General features: G+C 40.2%; 1 protein-coding gene across 1 annotated transcript in view; it reads right to left on the reverse strand.

Moving 5' to 3' along the window:
* Positions 1 to 7,073: 7,073 nt before the first annotated feature.
* LOC132391287 (adrenodoxin-like) overlaps positions 7,074 to 20,432 on the reverse strand; it is a 51,081-nt gene continuing 37,722 nt past the window's right edge. Inside the window, exon 4 of the mRNA XM_059964253.1 lies at positions 7,074 to 10,281. Coding sequence (XP_059820236.1) covers positions 10,167 to 10,281 — 115 coding nt within the window. The 3' untranslated portion in view covers positions 7,074 to 10,166. The remainder of the gene's footprint in view (positions 10,282 to 20,432) is intronic.

The raw sequence follows: 20,432 nt of genomic DNA on the forward strand, positions 1-20,432 counted from the left end.
CATTTAGGGGCCCAATACTTCTACTTAAAAATATTACAAAATAACACTTGTGTGATTTAAAACATCTAAGATGGCTTATATCCAAATTGTACTGAAATACAGCTATGATTGATAGTCAACGTAATCATGAAATTGAAAATGCAATCCCCATTGTTAGTTTCTTAAATAAGTATGCCTGGGGGCAAGGGAGAAGGAAGGCAACAAAAACAGGAAATGAAATTCTGTTTGCAATGAGAAAACACTAGGTTGATATTTTCAAGTAAGTAACAGGGAAGCATCAATCACCAAGCAATGAGAAAGTGCACTGAAATATGCAATCCACTATTCAGGAATCAACAAAAGGTTTATGGTAGGGGTCATTCAAAAACACCATCTCATGTTGTGTCTATAATAAAGTTGGAGGCCAGAAGCTACATCAGAGGTCATGACTTAACTCAGCGAGTTATAGCAAATTGCAAAAGGCATAAGACATTACTGAGAGGTAGAAATAAACTTTGAGTGAAACAAAACACTTTGTCATAAACCCTGAATTACCTTTAAGCAGCACCCAATTTACGCATTTATTTTCTGCTGCATATTTCAGCGTCGTGTGACATTTGAGTAGTTTTGGCAATATGTTTTGGAATGGGAATTTAATATCAAAAACTTTATAATTCATTATGGATACGCTATGATCATCTGACTTGTATGACTGATGGAACAGTGTGGCTACTTTTTCCTTCTGATGGATAAGAGGACAATTATGATGGACCAGAACAATTCAGTTACGCCTCCTCAGAGTACACACTAATTTCAACATTGTGACTGCATTTATTGACAGCCTTTAGCTTCGTTACGGTATTAACACGTTGGGAAACTTATGGACAACAACTTATTACTTTTAATTGATTATTTATTTCTGAAAATTGTGCTAATAAAAGAACAGCAAGGCAAGTTTTCTCTTCCACCCAAGAGTTTCTGGTCTGTCCAAGCTGAGCAGGGAGAAAGGCTTAACCTCCCACATGACTAGATCTCCATTATTTGCTGATATAGTCATATCCTCCTGTTCCTGACCACTAACCATAATCTATGTGTTGCTAATGCCTTCTGGGTCAAGCTGTTCAAATAATTTACTCCAATACACTGCAACGTTAGCAAATGGGAAAGCAGCTCATTAACTCTGAATCAAAGTGTGTCAAGATACAGACAATTACTACAGATATGACTGAACTGCTTTACTGCACCCGTCTTTGTTTTGCGCTATTTAGTATTCAACTCACTTAATATACTTTATTTTATAGAAATAATCAATTATACTTATTTTATTTTAATGCATTTTACATGCCAAACATCGTAACAAGATGTACAAAACATCCAAAAAGATGTATCAAATATATATTAAAATATTTAAACTCTATCTGGAATCATAAGTTTTTATTTTAATGGGACTGGAAAGTACCTTCTGTACACAAAAACCATTTCGATCATGACACTCTGTGGGATCCCTGCTGATTCTGTTAATTAAGTGTTGACTTTAAGGTATCAGTCAGCATATCTTTGTTACTGCCCTTTCAGATCTTTGTATTTATCTAAAACAGCCATCGAACTGGTCATCTTTGGTGCTGGCTGAGGCAGGATCCTCTAATCATAGCTAGAATTATAGGCAGTTGGTTAGAACTCTGTTCTCATGTCCAGATCATGGGACCACAAGGTAATGGGATAAGGTACTCTATGAAAAAGCTCTTTACATATCTCTGTTTTAACTCAAACACCTCAGTTACCAGATTTGCAAGATTTCTAATTCCTGTACCATTTTTCAGTGGGCTGCAATCAGTGCAGAAGTTTATCTGTTGGTGACACAGTGTGAGATTTCAAAAAAGCTCCAGTGCTTTTGCTTCTTTTTAATCGGACTCCAATCAGCACAAGAGTTCATTCATTGGTGACACAGTGCAAGGTTTAAAAGACACTCCAGTGCTTTTGGTTCTATTCAACAGGCTGCAATCAGTGCGCGAGGTCACTTGTTGATGGTGCAGCACAAGGTTTAAAAAGAACTCCAGTGCTTTCAGCTCTTTTCAATGGGTTGCAATGAGCACGGGCCAATAAAAAGAACAGAGGTGTAAATGGAGCAGCTATGTGTGAGCGGACAGGGTTAGAGTGGCCAGGCTTTGGCTCAGCAGCTTTAGGCGAGAACAGGCTTGGGCAAGCACAGGTGGAGGTTCTAAGCAAATTAAGTCTCCAATCATTTTTATTTCCTGTTGATAGTGCACTGAGAATAGATCCCGATTTTTTGGTATGCTCCTTGTATGAGATGTGGAAACTATGGGAGACCTCCAGTGTCCCTGATAACTACACCTGCATGAAGTGCACTGAACTGCAGCTCCTTAGAGACTATGTTAATGAACTGGAGCTGCAGCTTGATAATCTTCTGCTCATCCAGGAAAATGAACAAGTGATAGATTGATAGATTGGAGCTACAAGTAGGTGGTCACTCCCAGTTGCAGGAGGACTGATACTTGGGTGATTGTCAGCAGAGGGAAAGGAAATAGGATGCCAGAGCAGAGCAGAGTAACCCCCCCCCCTAGCCTGTCTCCCCAAAAAGTGTCTGCCTTTGGATACTGCTGGGGTGGATGACCTGCCAGGGAAAGGCATCTCTGGCACTCAGTTTGGCTCCTTCAGAAGGGAAAGGGGAGAAGAAGAGTCCAGTAATGACAGGGGATTCCATGATTAGAGGAGCAGAAAGCAGATTCCGTGGACATGGAAGAGACACCCTGATGGTGATACCCGCCTCCCAGGTATCAGGGTCAGGGAAGTCATGGATCAGATCCAAGACATTCTAAAGGGTGAACAGCTGGAAGTCATGGTACATATTGGTACCAACAACATAGGTCGGAAAAAGGAGGGTCCTGAAGGGAGACTATAGGCAGTTAGGGAGAAAGCTGAAAAGCAGGACTTCCAAGGTAATAATCTCTGGATTGCTGCCTGTGCCACTTGCAAGTGAGGGTAATAACAGGATGATTTGGCAGATGAATATGTGGCTGAAGTATTAGTGCAAAGGACAGTGTTTAAAATTCCTGGATCATTGGGGTCTCCTCTGGTGAAGGTATAACCTATACAAAAGGATGGGTTACACCTGAACCCAAGGAGGACCAATACCCTTGTGGACAAGATTAATAGAGCTGTGGAGAAGGATATAAACTAATTTAGCAGGGGTATGGAAACTGGAGTGATAAGGCTGAGAATGGGACAGTTGGTGTACAACTGGATGCAGTGTATAGTGAGACTGTGAAGACAACAGGCAGGTGTTAGGGCAAGATTACAGTCATTAGGATGAATTAAAGTGTAACGGTGTTAAAAATGAAAAGGGTGATGAATACAGGACTGAAGGCGTTATATTTGAATACATGCACTATATGGAATAAGGTAGGTAAACTTCTAGTGCAATTAGAGATCAACAGGTATGATGTTGTGGTCATCTCTAATTTGTGGTTGAAAGAAGATCATATTTGGGAGCTTAACATTCAAGGATACACATTGTATCGAAAGGACAGGTAGGTAGGTAGAGAAGGTGGGACAGCTCTATTGATTAAAATAAATTGAATCAAATGCTTAGAAAGAGATGAAAATGTAGAATCCTTGTGGGTAGAATTAAGAAATCTCAAGTGTAAAAAGATAGTCATGGGGAATTTCAATATACAAGTAGATTGGGAGAATCAGTTTGGCGCTGGATCCTGAGAGGGAATTTGTAGAGTGGCTACGAGATGGCTTTTTAGAACAGCTTGTGTTTGAGCCCACTAGGGGAACAGCAATTCTGAGTTGGGTGTTATGTAAGGACCCACACTTGATTAAGAAGCTTAGGAGACAGTGATCATAATATGATTGAATTCAGTTTGAGCAGAAGCTAAAATCAGATGTATCTGTATTACTGTGATCTAAAGGGACTTACAGGCATGAGAGAGGAGCTGGCCAAAGTTGATTGGAAAGGGGACACCAGTAGGGATGATGGCAGAACAGCAATAGCTGGAGTTTTGGGGAGTAATTTAAAAGGTGCAGGAAAGACGACGAACAGGTATTCTAAAGGGAGGATGAGGCAACTGTGGGTGATAAGACAGCATAAAAGTAGTGGAAAGTAGAGGATGAGGAAGCTTTTAAAAACAATAGACCACAACTAGAAAAAGCTATAGAGAGAAAAGATGAAACATGAAGGTAAGCTAGCCAATAATATCAAAGAGGATACAAGAAGTTTTTTTTCCACATACGTAAAGAGTAAAAGAGCCAAGAATGGCTATCAGACCACTGGAAAATGATGCTGGAGAGGTAGTAATGGGGGAGACAAAGAAATGGAGGACGAACTTTGTCAGTCTTCACTGTGAAAGACACTAGCAGAATGCCAAAAGTGCAAGTGTCAGGGGGCAGAAATGTGTGTTTCTACTAAGTAGACAGAGTTGAGAAGCTGAGAAGTTTTAAGGTAGATAAGTCACGTAGACCACATTGAGTACACCCAGGGTTCTGAAAGAGGTGGCTGAAGAGACCATAAAGGCATTAGTAATGATTTTTCAAGATGCACTAAATTCTAGGATGGTTCTGCAGGACTGGAAAATTGCAAATGTCACTACTCTTAAGGGAGGAAGGCAGAAGAAAGGAAATCATAGGCCATTTAGACTGACTTCAGTTGTTGAAAAGATGTTGGAATTCATATGATAAAAGAAACCAAAGTCTGCATGGTTTTCTAAAAGGATTTTAGATTTTTCTAAACTCTTGCCTGACAAATTTGTTGGAATTCTTTGTGGAAATAGAAACCAGGATAGATTAAAGGAGGGTCAGTGGACATTGTATACTTGGACTTTCAGGCTGTTGAAAAGGTGTTGCACTGGAGGTTGCATAACAAGAGCCCAATCTTTTATCCATGCTAGCATTTTTTTTAACAGGAAAAGGAGGCAAAGAGCATGAATAAGGGAGGCCTTTTTCTGGTTGGCTGTCAGTGCCTAGTGGTGTGCCACAGAGTTGATGTTGGTCTGCTTATTTTTACGTTATATGTAAATTATTTGGATGAAAAAATTGATTGCTTTGAGGCCAAATTTGCAGACAATACATTAATAAATGGAAGGGCAGATAGTGCAAGGAAATAGGATGTCTGCAGGGGGACTTAGACAGATTGGGGAATTGGTGGATGGAATATATTGTAAGGAAATGCATAATCATGCACTCTGGCAGAAGAATAAAGGTGTGGACTGTTTTCTAAATGGGGAGGAAATTTAAAAATCAGAGGTGCAAAGCGACTTGGGAATCCTTGTGCAGGATTTCATAAAGGTTAACTTGGAGATTGAGCTGGTGGTAAGTAAGACAATATTAGCATTCATTTTGAGAAGACTAGAATATAAATGCAAGGATGTGATGCTGAAGCTTTATAAGGCATTGGTCAGATCACACTGGGAGTATTGAGATTGGTTTTTGACCCCTTAATCTAAGAAAAGATACCCTGGCATTGGAGGGGGTCCAGAGAAGGTTCATGAGAATTATCCCAGGAATGAGAGGGTTAACATAATGACATATGAGAAATATTTGATGGCTCTGGGCCTGGACTCGTAAGAGTTTAGAAGAATGAGGAGGGAATCTCATTGAAATCTGTTGACTATTGAAAGGCCTAGATACAGTGGATGTGGAGAGGTTGTTTCCCACAGGTGTGTGGGGGAGTCTAGGACCAGAGGGCACAGCCTCAGAATTGCAGGATGTTCATTTAGAGATAAGGAAGAATTTCTTTCTCAAGAGGGTGGTGAATCTGTGGAATTCACCGTCACAAACAGCTGTCAGTCTTTGTGAATTCTTTTTATTGATTCTATTGAATTTCCACATTCTACTGTGAACGCCTGCAAGAAAATGAATCTCGAGGTAGTAGATAGTGACATATATATTCTTGGTAATAAATTTACTTTGAACAACATGGCCTTCTTCAATCTTGTAACCTCTCTTCCTTGTTAGCTGCCAAAACATTCGTCTACACTTGCGCCACTTCAAGCCTTAACTATACCAGTGCTTTCCTGGTTGCCTCTGATCTTCCCTTTTGCATCACTGCTTAAACAAGTGCTCAGTCAAAACTTGAATGACCATTTTTAAGCTCACTCTTTTACATTTATCTATCACTGTAGTTACACTGATGTGGCTATGCAAATTAATTGATTTTAAAATGGTTTCTCTTGTTAGCAAATCTTTCCATTTTTGCCTCTGGAACATACATTGTTTTTTCCAACCTTGAATATTTCAGATTTGTCTTTGGTTCCTTGTATATAAAACACAGAAATCTACAGCACCTAACAGGCCTTTCGGCCCATAATGTTGTGCCGACCATGTAACCTACTCTAGAAACTGCCTAGAATTTCCCTACTGGATAGCCCCCTATTTTTCTAAGCTCCATATACCTTTCTAAGACCCTCTTAAAAGATCCTATTGTATCCGCCTCTACCACCTTTACTGGCAGTGCATTCCACACATCCTGCACTGCATGAAAGATTTTACTTCTGACATCCCCCTTCTACCTCCTTCCAAGAACTTTAAAACTAAACTAATGCTTGTTAGCCATTCAGCCCTGGGAAAAAGTCTCCAATTTTAGCTGCTTCGATTTTCACAAACCTCCTTATCAGCCTGTTTGGTTTTTAGTTCCAAATTCCCTTTTTAAAGATTGTCTTGCGATGCTTTGTAAAACCCACCTTAAAAATCCTAGCTCTGAGCATCTTTCTTGATATCTTTATGTACTCAGTAAAGATTGACTTTAGTACCATCACTCATGGTTGTCCATTTTTATAGTATCTTACTACTTTATGGATGCTTTTAATACACACACACGAAATATGCTTAAGCAATTCTTCTAAGAAAACACCTAAAACTCATGGTTCAGTAAGCATCCCCACGTAACTAAGATGGAACCGATTTCCAGTCATGAAAAAGATCTACTAACATAAATCAACAGATCTTAAATATTTGTCCTGAAGGCACAGGGTCAAGAAAACTTACTCGAAGTTTTCCCCAATGGAAGTTTTCCTACTTGAACAGTATTATCCACAGGCTAAAAGTAATAGATTTATATCCAAGCAGTAAGCATATAGTGTACAATACGGGACTTTATTCACCTCATAATCCTCTGAAACAAGAATATGCAAATATTGCAAAACTACATTAAATCCTAAAAATGTTAAAAATAGTAAGTCAGGTATTGTCTGTGGAGTGAAACCAGGGTTATTCAGTATGATCATACCCAGCCCATACCTCACGATGACACCATACTGGCCATGTAGTACTGTACCACCAATGGATTTCAGGAGATGTAAGTGAGTGGGATAATCTAGCCCACACACAGGAGTCTCTGGAGTTTCCAAAAACAACTAAGACCCAGTGAGCAGCTGTTCTCCTTGTTACAGAGAGGGCCAGAATGGTTCACGCTGACAAGAAGGCAACAGTAACTCAAATAACTATGCATTACAACAGTGGTGTGCAGAAGACCACCTCTGAACACACGACACATCCAATCTTGAAGTGGATGGGCTACAGCAGTAAAAAGGCCATATTGGGTTCCACTCCTGTACTTCAAATAACTTTGCATTGCTTTAACATTCTAGATAACAGAATAAAATACCAAGTACATTGCATCATAGGAAAATAAATCTTATCTCTGAATGTATACTGAGATATGATCATTTTAGCAAATAGATTCAAAGATTCAAAGCACATTATCAAATAAAAATATATATATATATAATGATTGGTCTTGACAGGGTGGATGTGAAGAAAATGTTTCCTTCTATGGGATAAACTTAATATAATTTTCAAAAAGAGGACCAAAATCCACTGCCCAGAGGAGGAGAGGAAAAGCCAACAGCAGTCCGAACTAGACAGAGTCTCTAGATCTGCTCCTGGAGCAAACACAGTAGGCACAAGCCTCAGCCCCAGTACATCACACCAGTGGGGCATAAACACTCAGCAGCTGGATTCGTTCACAGCCTCAGCACCACGCAGAAAGAATGAACATTTTCAGGACAGCGAGCAAAATCAGCCAAACTCTCGCCTCAATTCCTGACAATCAGGCTTAAATAATGGAGAGTTTCTTAATACATTAAAACAAACAAAGATTTTACCTTCCAGAGAATTCTGTGCAGGTACTATAACAGCAAATGGGAAGATATAAAGATAAAAAAAATTGTTAGAACTCTAAAATAAGACCAGAAAATTCTAGTGTTTTTTTTTAACCTATCTCTAGTTCTGGTGGACTTTTTGACCTGGAACATTCAGTTTCTCTTTCCACAGATGCTGCCTGACCTACTGAGTGTTTTCAGCATTTTCTGTTTTCATTCCAGTGCAGCAACAATGTGTACACATCCAGAAACTAATTGATAGAATGGCCTTGGTGAGAAATTTTAACATTTGTAATGGCAATAGCACACTAGCTCATGTGTGAACTTCCAGAACTTACCCAGAATACTTATTCCCCATAATGTTCCATAGGCTCTGCAGAATGGCTGAAACCAGCAGTAACTGCACGTACTCCAGAAGTTCCCATACTCTTACCAGAGCATTTTCTGCATCCAAGTTACTTTGTAAAACACCCTGCTGTTTAATGCAGGGGTTCCCAATTTGGGGTCCACAGACACTTTGGTTAATGGTAGGGGTCCATGCCATAAAAAAGGTTTGGAGCTCCTGATTTAATGTAATGTTCTGGCACTTTTTTTTTCTCCATTAAGCATGTGCTGCCTTTAAACTGGTGTTTAGGGGCTGCAAAAAGTGTAATACACATCACCCCCATGCTGTGGTGGGAGAGGGTGTTTGCATACCCAGAAAAGGCTCCATATAGGGATCTTCCAGAAATAGGATGCATTGTTTCCATTTAAGAGAGGAGGAGCGGTAGGAATTATTTATCTTCAAGGTTTGTGAATCTTCAGTCTGAAAAAAAATTACCAGTGGATTGGTAGATATTTTAAGTTACAAAGGACTCAAAGAGAGCAGGAAAGTGGAGCGAAGGCCAAGACTGGATACACTGCAATCTTACAAAATGGTGGAGGAGGTTAGAGAGCCCATCAGAATACTAGTGTTTCTTATGTTATCACAGTCATTTGCTTGGTTCTTTACATCACTATCTGTTTTCTACAACACAAATGACATTCAGTTTCTAAATGTTCCCAGTTCTGATGAAAGGGCATTGATCGACCTGAATCATTAACTGTTTCTCTCGGCAAATGGAATTTGAATTCCTACAGTGCTGTCTGTTTTTATTTTTATGGTTAATTGAATTGACTTTACTTCTCACATCCTTCACATACATGAGGAGTAAAAATCTAAATATGCCATGTGCAATCATAGTAATTTATAATAAACAGAACAGTCAATGTAAGATTGAGTACACTCAAATCAGCGTGAGTTCAACGGTCTGAAAGGCTGGTGGAAGAAGCTATCCTGGCTTTTGTGCTGCAGTACCGCTTCCCAGATGGTAGCTGCTGGAATAGATTGTGGTTGGGATGACTTGGGTCCCCAGAGATTCTACGGGCTCTTTTTACACACCTGTCCTTGTAAATGTCCTGAATCATGGGAAGTTCACAACGACAGATGTGCTGGGCTGTCCACACTACTCTCCGCAGAGTCCTCTGATTAAGAGAGGTACAGTTCACATACCAGGCAGTGATGCTCTCAATTGTGCCCCTGTAGAAAGTTCTTAGGATTTCTCTTAGAATACTTCTCTTCCTTTGCACCTCTCTTCCCCATCCAACTTCTAACACTCTAAGAAAAATGACTTGCCTTTGCAGCTAAAACATTTATGGTGTTTTGGTTTCTAATATTGCCTGTATTAATGCCATAGTAAAGATGCCAATAAAAGTTTACCATAAACACATCAAGTGAAACTTCCAAGTATAACTTTCAAAGACATAAAGAATTAATCTGTTAATATTATGACATTCAATTAGTTCATCACCCACAAAGCTTTTATGTTCTCAAACTATACATGCCCCATTCAGTAGTTAGTCATTTAAACTTATCAATGTGAGTATTTGAACTGATATAACCTAAAAGTGATTATTCTCTACAAATTAAAATAGACTATCTTTATATAATATTCAATATTATGTAACTCAGTTCTACTAAATATTTTATTCAGAGCAATTGTTCTGTATCTTGATTGAAGAGAATTGAGCCATGTTAGACTGATCACTTTAGGAGCCTGAGCTAAAGTCCTTGGTTTGTCTTGCATCAGAAATACCAGTTGGAACTTCTACAGTCATTCCATCCATCCACTTTGTAAGGCAGATCTGGCAACCCAAACGAGAGCTGAAAAATAAATCCAATTATTTTTAGATAGCAAAACAAAACTTGGTAGTACTCGATGCAGTAAAAACACTAATTATCATTTTGAGAAAGACTTCTAGTACAAGGTCCGATTATATATGTAATGCTTGACAATTTTGATAAACAAAATCAATATTCAAATAAATACTCAAACATCCACATTTAATTTTTAAACTATTACCTTGTTGAATCAGGATCTGTTACTTTAGTATGCTACATAAGTGTTTGAGTAAATTAGCACTAATGTTTAGAATATGCAGTATATTTTGTTCCTTTGATGTCACTTTTCAAAAATGGCAATTCTAACAAGGTTTTCACAGAAGTCTCACTAGGCAAGATCAGTTACAAAACAGAGTTATGAAGCATCTCATCTTCATACATTCTATTTATGCCTAAAGTAGTTAAGAAAACGGTTGATAAATAATTCAAAAATAGAATCAGCTGCAATCCACTGAGAAGTCACAACAGACATTGGACAATCATTGTTTTTCTGGTAGTACAATTTCCTTGAAATTTACCAAACCATATCTGGATGCAGGTAAAGGGATCCATTCAAAGGCAAAAATTGTTCTAAATTTAACATATCCAGACACGTGCCACGTGTAAGCAATTGGTGGCTTAAAAAAGTTCTCAAGGATATTTTTAGTTCAAGAAGTCTCTTTTTCTATTTAAAGATAGTGCTGATTTAAGAATTAAATCTTTGAAAACTGTAGCAGGGGTGCACATGAGAAGAAAATAATTGAGTTGAATAGTAAATATTCAGATAACTGAAGCTAGTGATTCCCAAAGTTTTGCCGCACCCCTCTTAAAAACAGATTTGTTCTTTTTGTTAACACCTCAACCGATTCTCTGTACAAATATAAAAAATTCATCTAAAGCGCTCCTTGAATTCACCACCACTGAAGTTAAAAAATAAAAGTCAAGTAATCATATTTTAAAGTGAAACTCAATAGACAATAGGTGCAGGAGTAGGCCATTCGGCCCTTCTAGCCAGCACCGCCATTCACTGTGATCATGGCTGATCATACACAATCAGTACCCCATTCCTGCCCTCTCCCCATATCCCTTGACCCCGCTATCTATAAGAGCTCTATCTAACTCTCTCTTGAATGCATCCAGAGACTTGGCCTCCACTGCCTTCTGGGGCAGAGCATTCCACATATCCACCACTCTCTGGGTGAAAAAGTTTTTCTGCATCTCAGTTCTAAATGGCCTACCCCTTATTCTTAAACTGTGGCCTCTAGTTCTGGACTCACCCACCTGCAGGAACATGCTTCCTGCCTCCAGTGTGTTCAATCCCTTAATAATCTTATATGTTTCAATCAAATCCCCTCTCATCCTTTTAAATTCCAGTGTATACAAGTCCAGTCGCTCCAATCTTTCAACATATGACAGTCCCACCATTCCAGGAATTAACCTTGTGAACCTATGCTGCACTCCCTCAATAGCAAGAATGTCCTTCCTCAAATTTGGAGACCAAAACTGCACACAATACTCCAGGTGGGGTCTCACCAGGGCCCTGTACAGCTGCAGAAGGACCTCTTTACTCCTATACTCAATTCCTCTTGTTATAAAGGCCAGCATGCCATTAGCTTTCTTCACTGCCTGCTGTACCTGCATGCTTGCTTTCATTGACTGATGTACAAGAACACCTAGATCTCGTTGTGCTTCCCCTTTTCCTAACTTGACTCCATTTAGATAGTAATCTGCCTTCCTGTTCTTGCCAAAGTGGATAACCTCACATTTATCCACATTAAACTGCATCTGCCATACATTTGCCCACTCACCCAACCTGTCCAAGTCACCCTGCATTCTCATAACATCTTCCTGACATTTCACACTGCCACCCAGCTTTGTGTCATCAGCAAACTTGCTAATGTTACTTTTAATCCCTTCATCTAAATCATTAATGTATATTGTAAACAGCTGCGGTCCCAGCACCAAACCTTGCGGTACACCCTGGTCACAGCCTGCCATTCCAAAAGGGACCCATTAATCGCTACTCTTTGTTTCCTGTCAGCCAGCCAATTTTCAATCCACGTCAGTACTCTGCCCCCAATATCATGTGCCCTAATTTTGCCCATTAATCTCCTATGTGGGACTTTATCAAAAGCTTTCTGTAAGTCCAGGTACATTACATCCACTGGCTCTCCTTTGTCCATTTTCATAGTTACATCCTCAAAAAACTCCAAAAGATTAGTCAAGCATGATTTTCCCTTCATAAATCCATGCTGACTCGGACTGATCCTTCTACTGCTATCCAAATGTGTCGTAATTTCCTCTTTTATAATTGACTCCAGCATCTTTCCCACCACTGACATCAGGTTAACTGGTCTATAATTCCCTGTTTTCTCTCTCCCTCCTTTCTTGAAAAGTGGGACAACATTAGCCACCCCCCAGTCAGCAGGAACTGTTCCTGAAACTATAGAACATTGGAAAATGATTGCCAATGCGTCCACGCTAGAGCCACCTCTTTAAGTACCCCGGGGTGCAGACCATCAGGTCCTGGGGACTTATCAGCCTTCAGACTCAACAGTCTATCCAACACCATTTCTTGCCTAATATAAATTTCCTTCAGTTCAACCTTTACCCTAGTTCTTTTGACCACTATCACATCTGGGAGATTGTTTGTGTCTTCCCTAGTGAAGACAGATCCAAAGTACATGTTCAACTCATCTGCCATTTCCTTGTTCCCCATAATAAATTCACTCACTTGTCTTCAATGGTCCAATTTTGGTCTTAACTATTTTTTTGCTATTCACATACCTAAAGAAGCTTTTACTATCCTCCTTTATATTCTTGGCTAGTTTACCTTCGTACCTCATTTTTTCTTGGCGTATTGTCTTTTTTGTTATCTTCTGTTGCTCTTTAAAAGCTTCCCAGTCCTCTGGTTTCCTGCTCATCTTTGCTATGTTATACTTCTTCTCTTTTATTTTTATACTGCCCTTTACTTCCCTCGTCAGCCACGGCCGCCCTTTACTCCCCTTAGGATCTTTCTTCCTCTTTGGAATGAACCGATCCTGCACCTTCTGCATTATTCCCAGAAATACCTGCCATTGTTGTTCCACTGTCTTCCCTGCTAGGATATTGTTCCATTGAACTTTGGCCAGCTCCTCCCTCATAGCTCCATAGTTCCCTTTGTTCAACTGTAATACTTACACATCCGATTTTCCCTTCTCCTTCTCAAATTGTAGGTTAAAACATATCATATTATGGTCACTATCTCCTAATGGTTCCTTTACCTCCAGGTCCCTGATCAAATCCGGTTCATCACACAACACTAAATCTAGAATTGCCTTCTCCCTGGTAGGCTCCAGTACAAGCTGTTCTAAGAATCCATCTCGGAGGCACTCCACAAACTCCCTTTCTTGGGGTCCGGTACCATTCTGATTCTCCCAGTCTACCTGCATGTTGAAATCCCCCATGACAACTGTATCATTACCTTTGCGGCATGCCAATTCTAACTCTTCATTCAACTTACACCCTACATCCAGACTGCTGTTTGGGGGCCTGTAGATAACTCCCATTAGGGTCTTTCTTCCCTTAGAATTTCTCAGTTCTATCCATACTGACACTGATTCTATGTCCCCCCTCGCAAGGGACTGAATATCATTCCTCACCAACAGAGTCACCCCACCCCCTCTGCCAGTCAGTCTGTCCTTTCAATAAGATGTATATCCTTGAATATTCATTTCCCAGGCCCTGTCCGCTTGAAGCCATGGCTCTGTTATTCCCACAACATCGTACTTGCCGATTTCCAACTAAGCCTCAAGCTCATCTACTTTATTCCTTATACTTCGTGCATTCATATAAAATACTTTTAATTTGTTTGCTCCCCTCTCCTTTCATATCAATTCCTATTTCACTTGGCCATACTGTATGATCTTTTCTTGAGCTTTCTACTCCATTGATTCTGTTGTCCTTTTTAACTTTTCTTATTTTCACTTTCCCTTTAACTCCATCCTTATATTTCCAGTTCATCCCCTCCCCCCACTACCTAGTTTAACACATCCGTATTGCAGTGGCAAACCTGTCTGCCAGAATGCTGGTACCCCGCCTATTAAAGTGCAACCCGTCCCTTTTGTAAAATTCATCCCTACCCCAAAACAGATCCCAGTGGTCCAAGAATGTAAATCCTTGCTTCCTGCACCAGTTCCTCAGCCACACATTCAGATCCATTATCTCTCTGTTCCTGCCCTCTCCAGCATGAGAAACTGGAAGCAAACCAGAGATAACCACCCTGGAAGTCCTGCTTTTCAGCCTTCTTCCGAGTTCTCTGAAGTCCCGCTTCAGAGAACTCCAATGTGTACTTTCCTAGTTAATGACCAAAATGAATTTTTACCACATTTACTTAGATCCCAAACTTCCTTTATCATCCCAAATTTGTAGTTAAGTTGACACCCATAACTTTACACCTCCACCTGAAGTTGTAGCTTTAGATAGCATACATGCAACTCAATAAGGTGTGACACATTAGCTTTACACCTGAAATGAAGCAGACTTGAGTAAGAACAGGTAATAATAATCATAGTTGCTTGATTTTCCCTTCCCATTGTCTTCCAGGCCATGTACTTATGCAGCCAATGAATTGTTTTGACATTCCTCCAACTTCAAGAAGAGCTCTAATGTCCTCCTAAAGTGAGGCAACTGAGCTTGGAAAGTTAACCTTTGGCTAGCAAAACTGTGTTCCATTGTTTGGTGGTGGCACAGTATACCACTGCTCCAGATTGTCAAAATGAAACATCTCAGAACACTTGACTATCTGGACATCCACATTATAGATATATGTAGTTCACTCCATGATTTATTCAGTGTTCTAACTCACAAGAAAAAGGTGGAATGAGTCTCAAAATTAACATAAAGGATGACATAAAATGTAGAAGACAGATATGGTGGGGATGGGTCCTCCACCAACCCCAACGCACCCAAGATCAGTAAGATTACAATCTTACAAATAATCATGGGGTATTTCAACATGCAGATTGGGAAAATCAGGTTTGCGCAATTCCAAGAGGGGGAATTTCTAGAATACTTATGAGATGGCTTTTTAAAGCAGCTCATGGTTGAGTCCACCAAGGGATCAACTATTCTGGATTGGGTGTTGTGCTGTGAACCAGAATTGATTAGAGAGCTTAAGGTAAAAGAACCCTTAGGTGCAAGTCATCATAGTATGAAATTCACTCTGAATTTTGAGAAGAGACTAAAGTCAGATGTATCAGTATTACAGTGAAGTAGAAGGAATTAGAGGAGTTGGCCAGAACTGATTGGAAAAGAACACTGGCAGGGATGATGGTAGAACAGCAGGAATTTCTGGAAGCAATTCAGGAGGTACAGGATATATCCAACCCAAAGAAAAAGTATTTACAACCATGGCTAACAAGAGAAGCCAAAGCCAATATAAAAGCCAAAGAGAGGGCATATAATTGAGCAAAAATTAGTGGGAAATTGGAGGATTGGGGAACTTTCAACTATCAACAGAAGACAACTAAAAAGTCATTAAGGAAGTAAAGATGGAACAGAAAAGTAAGCTAGCCAATAATATTAAAGACGATACCAAAAGTTTCTTCAGATACATAAAGTGTAAAAGGAAGGTGAGAGTGTATATCAGACCACTGGAAAATGATGCTGGAGATGTAGTAACAGGATATGGAAATGGTGGATGAACTATGGAAGACTATTTTTGGGAAAGTGAAAGATCTAAAAGTACCTGGACCAGATAGTGTACACCCCAGGGTTCTGAAAGATGTGGCTGAAGAGATTGCGAAGGCATTAGTAATGATCTTTCAAGAATCACTAGATTCTCGAATGGTTCAGGAAGACTGGAAAATTGTAAATGTCATTCCACTTCAAAAAGGAGGGTGGGGGGGAAAAGAAAAAAGGAAACTTTTGGCCAGTTAGTCTGACCTCAGTGGTTGGGAAGATGTTGGAGTCATTTGTTAAGGATGTGGTTTCAGTATACCTGGAGGCACATGATAAAATAGGCTGTAATCAGTATGGTTTCCTCAAGACAATATCTTACCTGACAAATTTGTTGCAAAGAAAGAACAGGCAGGATAGACAAAGGAGAATCAACTGATGTTGTGTATTTGAGTTTTCAGAAGACCTTTGACAAAGTACCACATGAGGCTGCTTAACAAGCTACGAGCCCACTGTATTGTTGGGAAGATTCTAGCATTGATAAAGCAATGGCTGACTGGCAGGAAACAAAGAGTGGGAATAAAAGACACCTTGCTGCCAGTGACTAGTGTTATCCCACAGGGGACTGATTCTTTTTACGTTATATGTTAATGATTTGGATGATAGAATTGATGGCTTTGTTGCAAAGTTTGCAGATGATACGAAGAGAGGTGGAGGGGCAGATAGTTTTGAGGAAGTAAAGAGGCTACAGAAGGACTTAGGAGAATGGGCAAAGAAATGGTAGATGGAATACAGCGTCAGGGAATGTATGGTCATGCAATTTGGTAGAAGAAATGAAAGGGTTGACTTTTCTAAAAGGAGAGAGAATAAAAAACAAATGCAAAGAGATTTGGGACTGCTTGTGCAGGTTTCCCTAAAAGTTAATTAGCAGATCAAAGCTGTGGTGAGGAAGGCAAATGTGACATTAGCATTCATTTCAATAGGACTAGAATATAAAAGCAAGGAAGTAATTTTGAGAATTTATGAAGCATTTGTGAGGCACTATTGTGAACAGTTTTGGGCCCCTTATCTAAGAAAGAATGTGCTGAAACTGGACAGAGTTCAAAAGGAGGTTCACGAAAATGATTCCAGGTTTGAACCGCATATGAAGAGCGTTTGATGGCTCTGGGCCTGTATTCATTGGAATTCAGAAGAATGAGGGGTGACTGCATTGAAACCTATTGAATGGTGAAAGGCCTTCATAGAGTTGATGTTTCCTATAGTGGGAGACTCTAAAACCAGAGGACACAGCCTCAGAATAGAGGGGTTTCCTTTTAGAATGACGATAAGGAGGAATTTCCTTAGCCAATGAGTGGTGAATCTGTGGAATTCATTGCCACAGGCAGCTATCTGTGGAGGCCAAGTTTCTATGTATATTTAAGACAGAGGTTAATAGATTCATGATTGGTCAGGGCATGGAGGGATATGGAGAGAAGGCAACAGATTGGGGCTGAAGGGAAAAATGGATCAGCCATGATGAAATAGCAGAGCAAACTTGATGGGACAAATGGCCTAATTCTGCTCCTATATCTTATGGTCTTGTTAGGAACCACCTGAGTGCAGTGGAGAGGAATAATGAAAACTTGGACAATACAGCCATATTCCAGGGTAGAGAGGTACAACAATGTTTTTTCTTGGAAAGCAGTGATTTCCTCCATGGTGTCCTTCCATGAATGCCATTTTTGTTCAGAGTTTTACTTATAGTGGACACATAAACTGAGACTTAAGCAAGTTCTAAGTACTTATGCAGGTCTTTTGCTGTTATCGTTGGGTTCCTTTTCACGTCCTTCAGCATTGCATGTCGTACTCTTGGTGTGATCATTGCAGGGCGCCCACTCCTAGGAAAAGTAGCAATGGTACTGAATTTCCTCCATTTGGAGACAATTTCTCTTACTGTGGACTGATGAACACTCAGGTCTTCAGAAATGCTTTTGTAGCCTTTTCCAGCTTCATGCATTAAATTCTTCTAAAGTCCTCTGAGGTGTTTTAATCTAGGCATTGTGCATATAAACAGATCTTTCTTAAGAAGAACAGGCTCTGTCAGTAATCTGAATTTGTGAGTCTTTTTTTTAAAATAGGGCAGGGCACCTCTACAACCCTCACCTCACTGACTGAAACACCTGACTCCAAGTAGCTTTTATTGAAGACATTACCCCAGAGGTTCACATACTTGTTTGAACCTAGACTCTGATTGTTTAAATGGTGTACTCAATATTGATGACAAGAACTGCAACTGTTTGTGTGTTTAGAAAGATTGTGTTCATCTATTATTGTGACTTAGATGAAGATCAGGCCACATTTTATGAGCAATTAATGCAGAAAAACATGTATTTCAAAAGGTTCACAAACTTTTTCTTGCAACTGTATATCGTTAGACGTTAAGCTCCCAACTAAGATCTTCCTTCAGCCACAACTCAGTGATGACCACTGTGTCATACCTGCCGATCTTTGTTACAGATTCATCTACTTTATTCCATATACTACATGCATATAAATATGACATCTTTAAGTCCTGTATTCATCACCCTTTTAAATTTTGCCCCATGTTACATTTCAACTCATCCCACTGACTGTAATTTTGCCCTCTTTTTCTGCCTGTCCTTCCTCAGTCTCACTACATACTGTATTGGCTCGTATACAGACTTCCCCATTTTCAGCCCAATCACTCCAGTTCCCATCCTCCTGCCAACTTAGTTTAAACCCTCCCCAACAGCTGGCTGCAAGGATATTGGTTTCTTTCAGGTTCAAGTGTAACATGTCATTTTTGTACAGGTCATATCTAACCCAGAAGAGATCCTAACAGTCAAGAAATCTGAAACCCTTGCCCCCTACAGCACTTCCTCAGGCACTCATTCAATCTTTACTATCACCCTGTTCCTGCCCTGACTAGCACCTGGCACTGGGAGTAATCCAGAGATTACTACCTTGGAGGTCCTGCTCTTCAGCCTCTTTCCAAACTCTCTATACTCACTGTGGAGGACATCTTCTTCTTTCTAGCTCGATATCATTGGTGCCAATGTGCTCCCCGATCTCTGGCTCCTCACCCTCCCTCTTGAAAATCTTTTGCAGACAATCTGAATCATCCTAGCACCTGGGAAGCAACACACCATCCTGGGTTCTCTTTTACAGCCGCAGAATTTGCTGTCCATTCCCCTAACTACTGAGTCTCCATTCACTCACTCTGCCTGACTTCACCCTTCCCTGCTGACCCTCAGAGTCAGCCATACTGCGACTGGGCTGGTTGCTGCTGTGCTCTGATAGGTCATTCCCCACCACCGCACCCCCAGTGGTATCCAAAGGAGTATCCTTATTGCTGAGGAACCCTGCACTCACTGCTTATACTCATTACTTCTCCTGGTGGTCACCCATCTACAATATGTAGCCTGCACTTTGGGTGTGACCACCTCAGTAAAAGTCTCACCTATGAAGTCTTCAGCTCCCAAATGGTCCTGAGCGCACCCAGCTTCAGTTCCTTGACCTTGTCAATCAGGAGGTGAATTTTGGCACACTTCCTGCAGTTGTAGTCATCAATGAGACTGCTACATACCCTGAAATCTCACATCTTACAGAAGGAGCATTCTACTGCAGACCTTTAGTATAAAAACAGACCTTTCAGCTCATGGAATCAGAGCTGATCATTGAGCACCTATTTACACTAATCCCATCTAATACTTCCTACATTCCCTCAACCACCTCCATTCCCACAGATATTACCACACAGGGAGCAATTTAAAAATGGCCAACATGCACATCTTTGGAATATGGAAGGAAACTGGAAGTAAATCCATGTGGTTATGATTGAACCCAGGTCACTGGAGGGGTTCAACCAGCAGCTCTACTAACTGCACAGCTTGACACCAAATCATCAGATACTTCATTAGTGACATCCCTCCATGTGATCAGGCATGGAAACGTTTTCTAACGACTATGTAACCTACTATTCTATTCATAGTGTCTTAAACCACTATAGTTTATAGCCCATGCCTGAATGCAGTCTTTATAGCCCATGGGTTGAATGCAGCCCATGCCTAAGATAACATTCAGGCATATGTGGATAAATGGAATGCATCACTTACGTCATGCAAATGCAGGTAATAACCAACCTATCCTTTATAGTCAATGGCATTACCATTGTCAAGTCTCCCATTTTCCACCATTAATACAAGGGAGTTTGGGGGGCGGGGGGGGGGGTGCTGCATCACCATTGACAAGTAAATTAACTGCACCAACAACTACACAAACATTGCAGCTATAAGATCAGGTTAGAGGCAGGAGCTATCATGCAAGCAATTCACCTCTTTAATCCCCAAAGTCAATCACAATCCGCGAGATTCAATATCCTCTATCTGTCTGGATGATTGCACCTCCAATATCACTGAAATAATTCAATGCCATCTGATAGAAACCAACAGTTTGTTTAGAACCAATTCCACCATCCTTCACATTCACTCACTTAA

The sequence above is a fragment of the Hypanus sabinus genome, chromosome 3, assembly GCF_030144855.1.
Source record: "Hypanus sabinus isolate sHypSab1 chromosome 3, sHypSab1.hap1, whole genome shotgun sequence".
Lineage (NCBI taxonomy): Eukaryota > Metazoa > Chordata > Chondrichthyes > Myliobatiformes > Dasyatidae > Hypanus > Hypanus sabinus.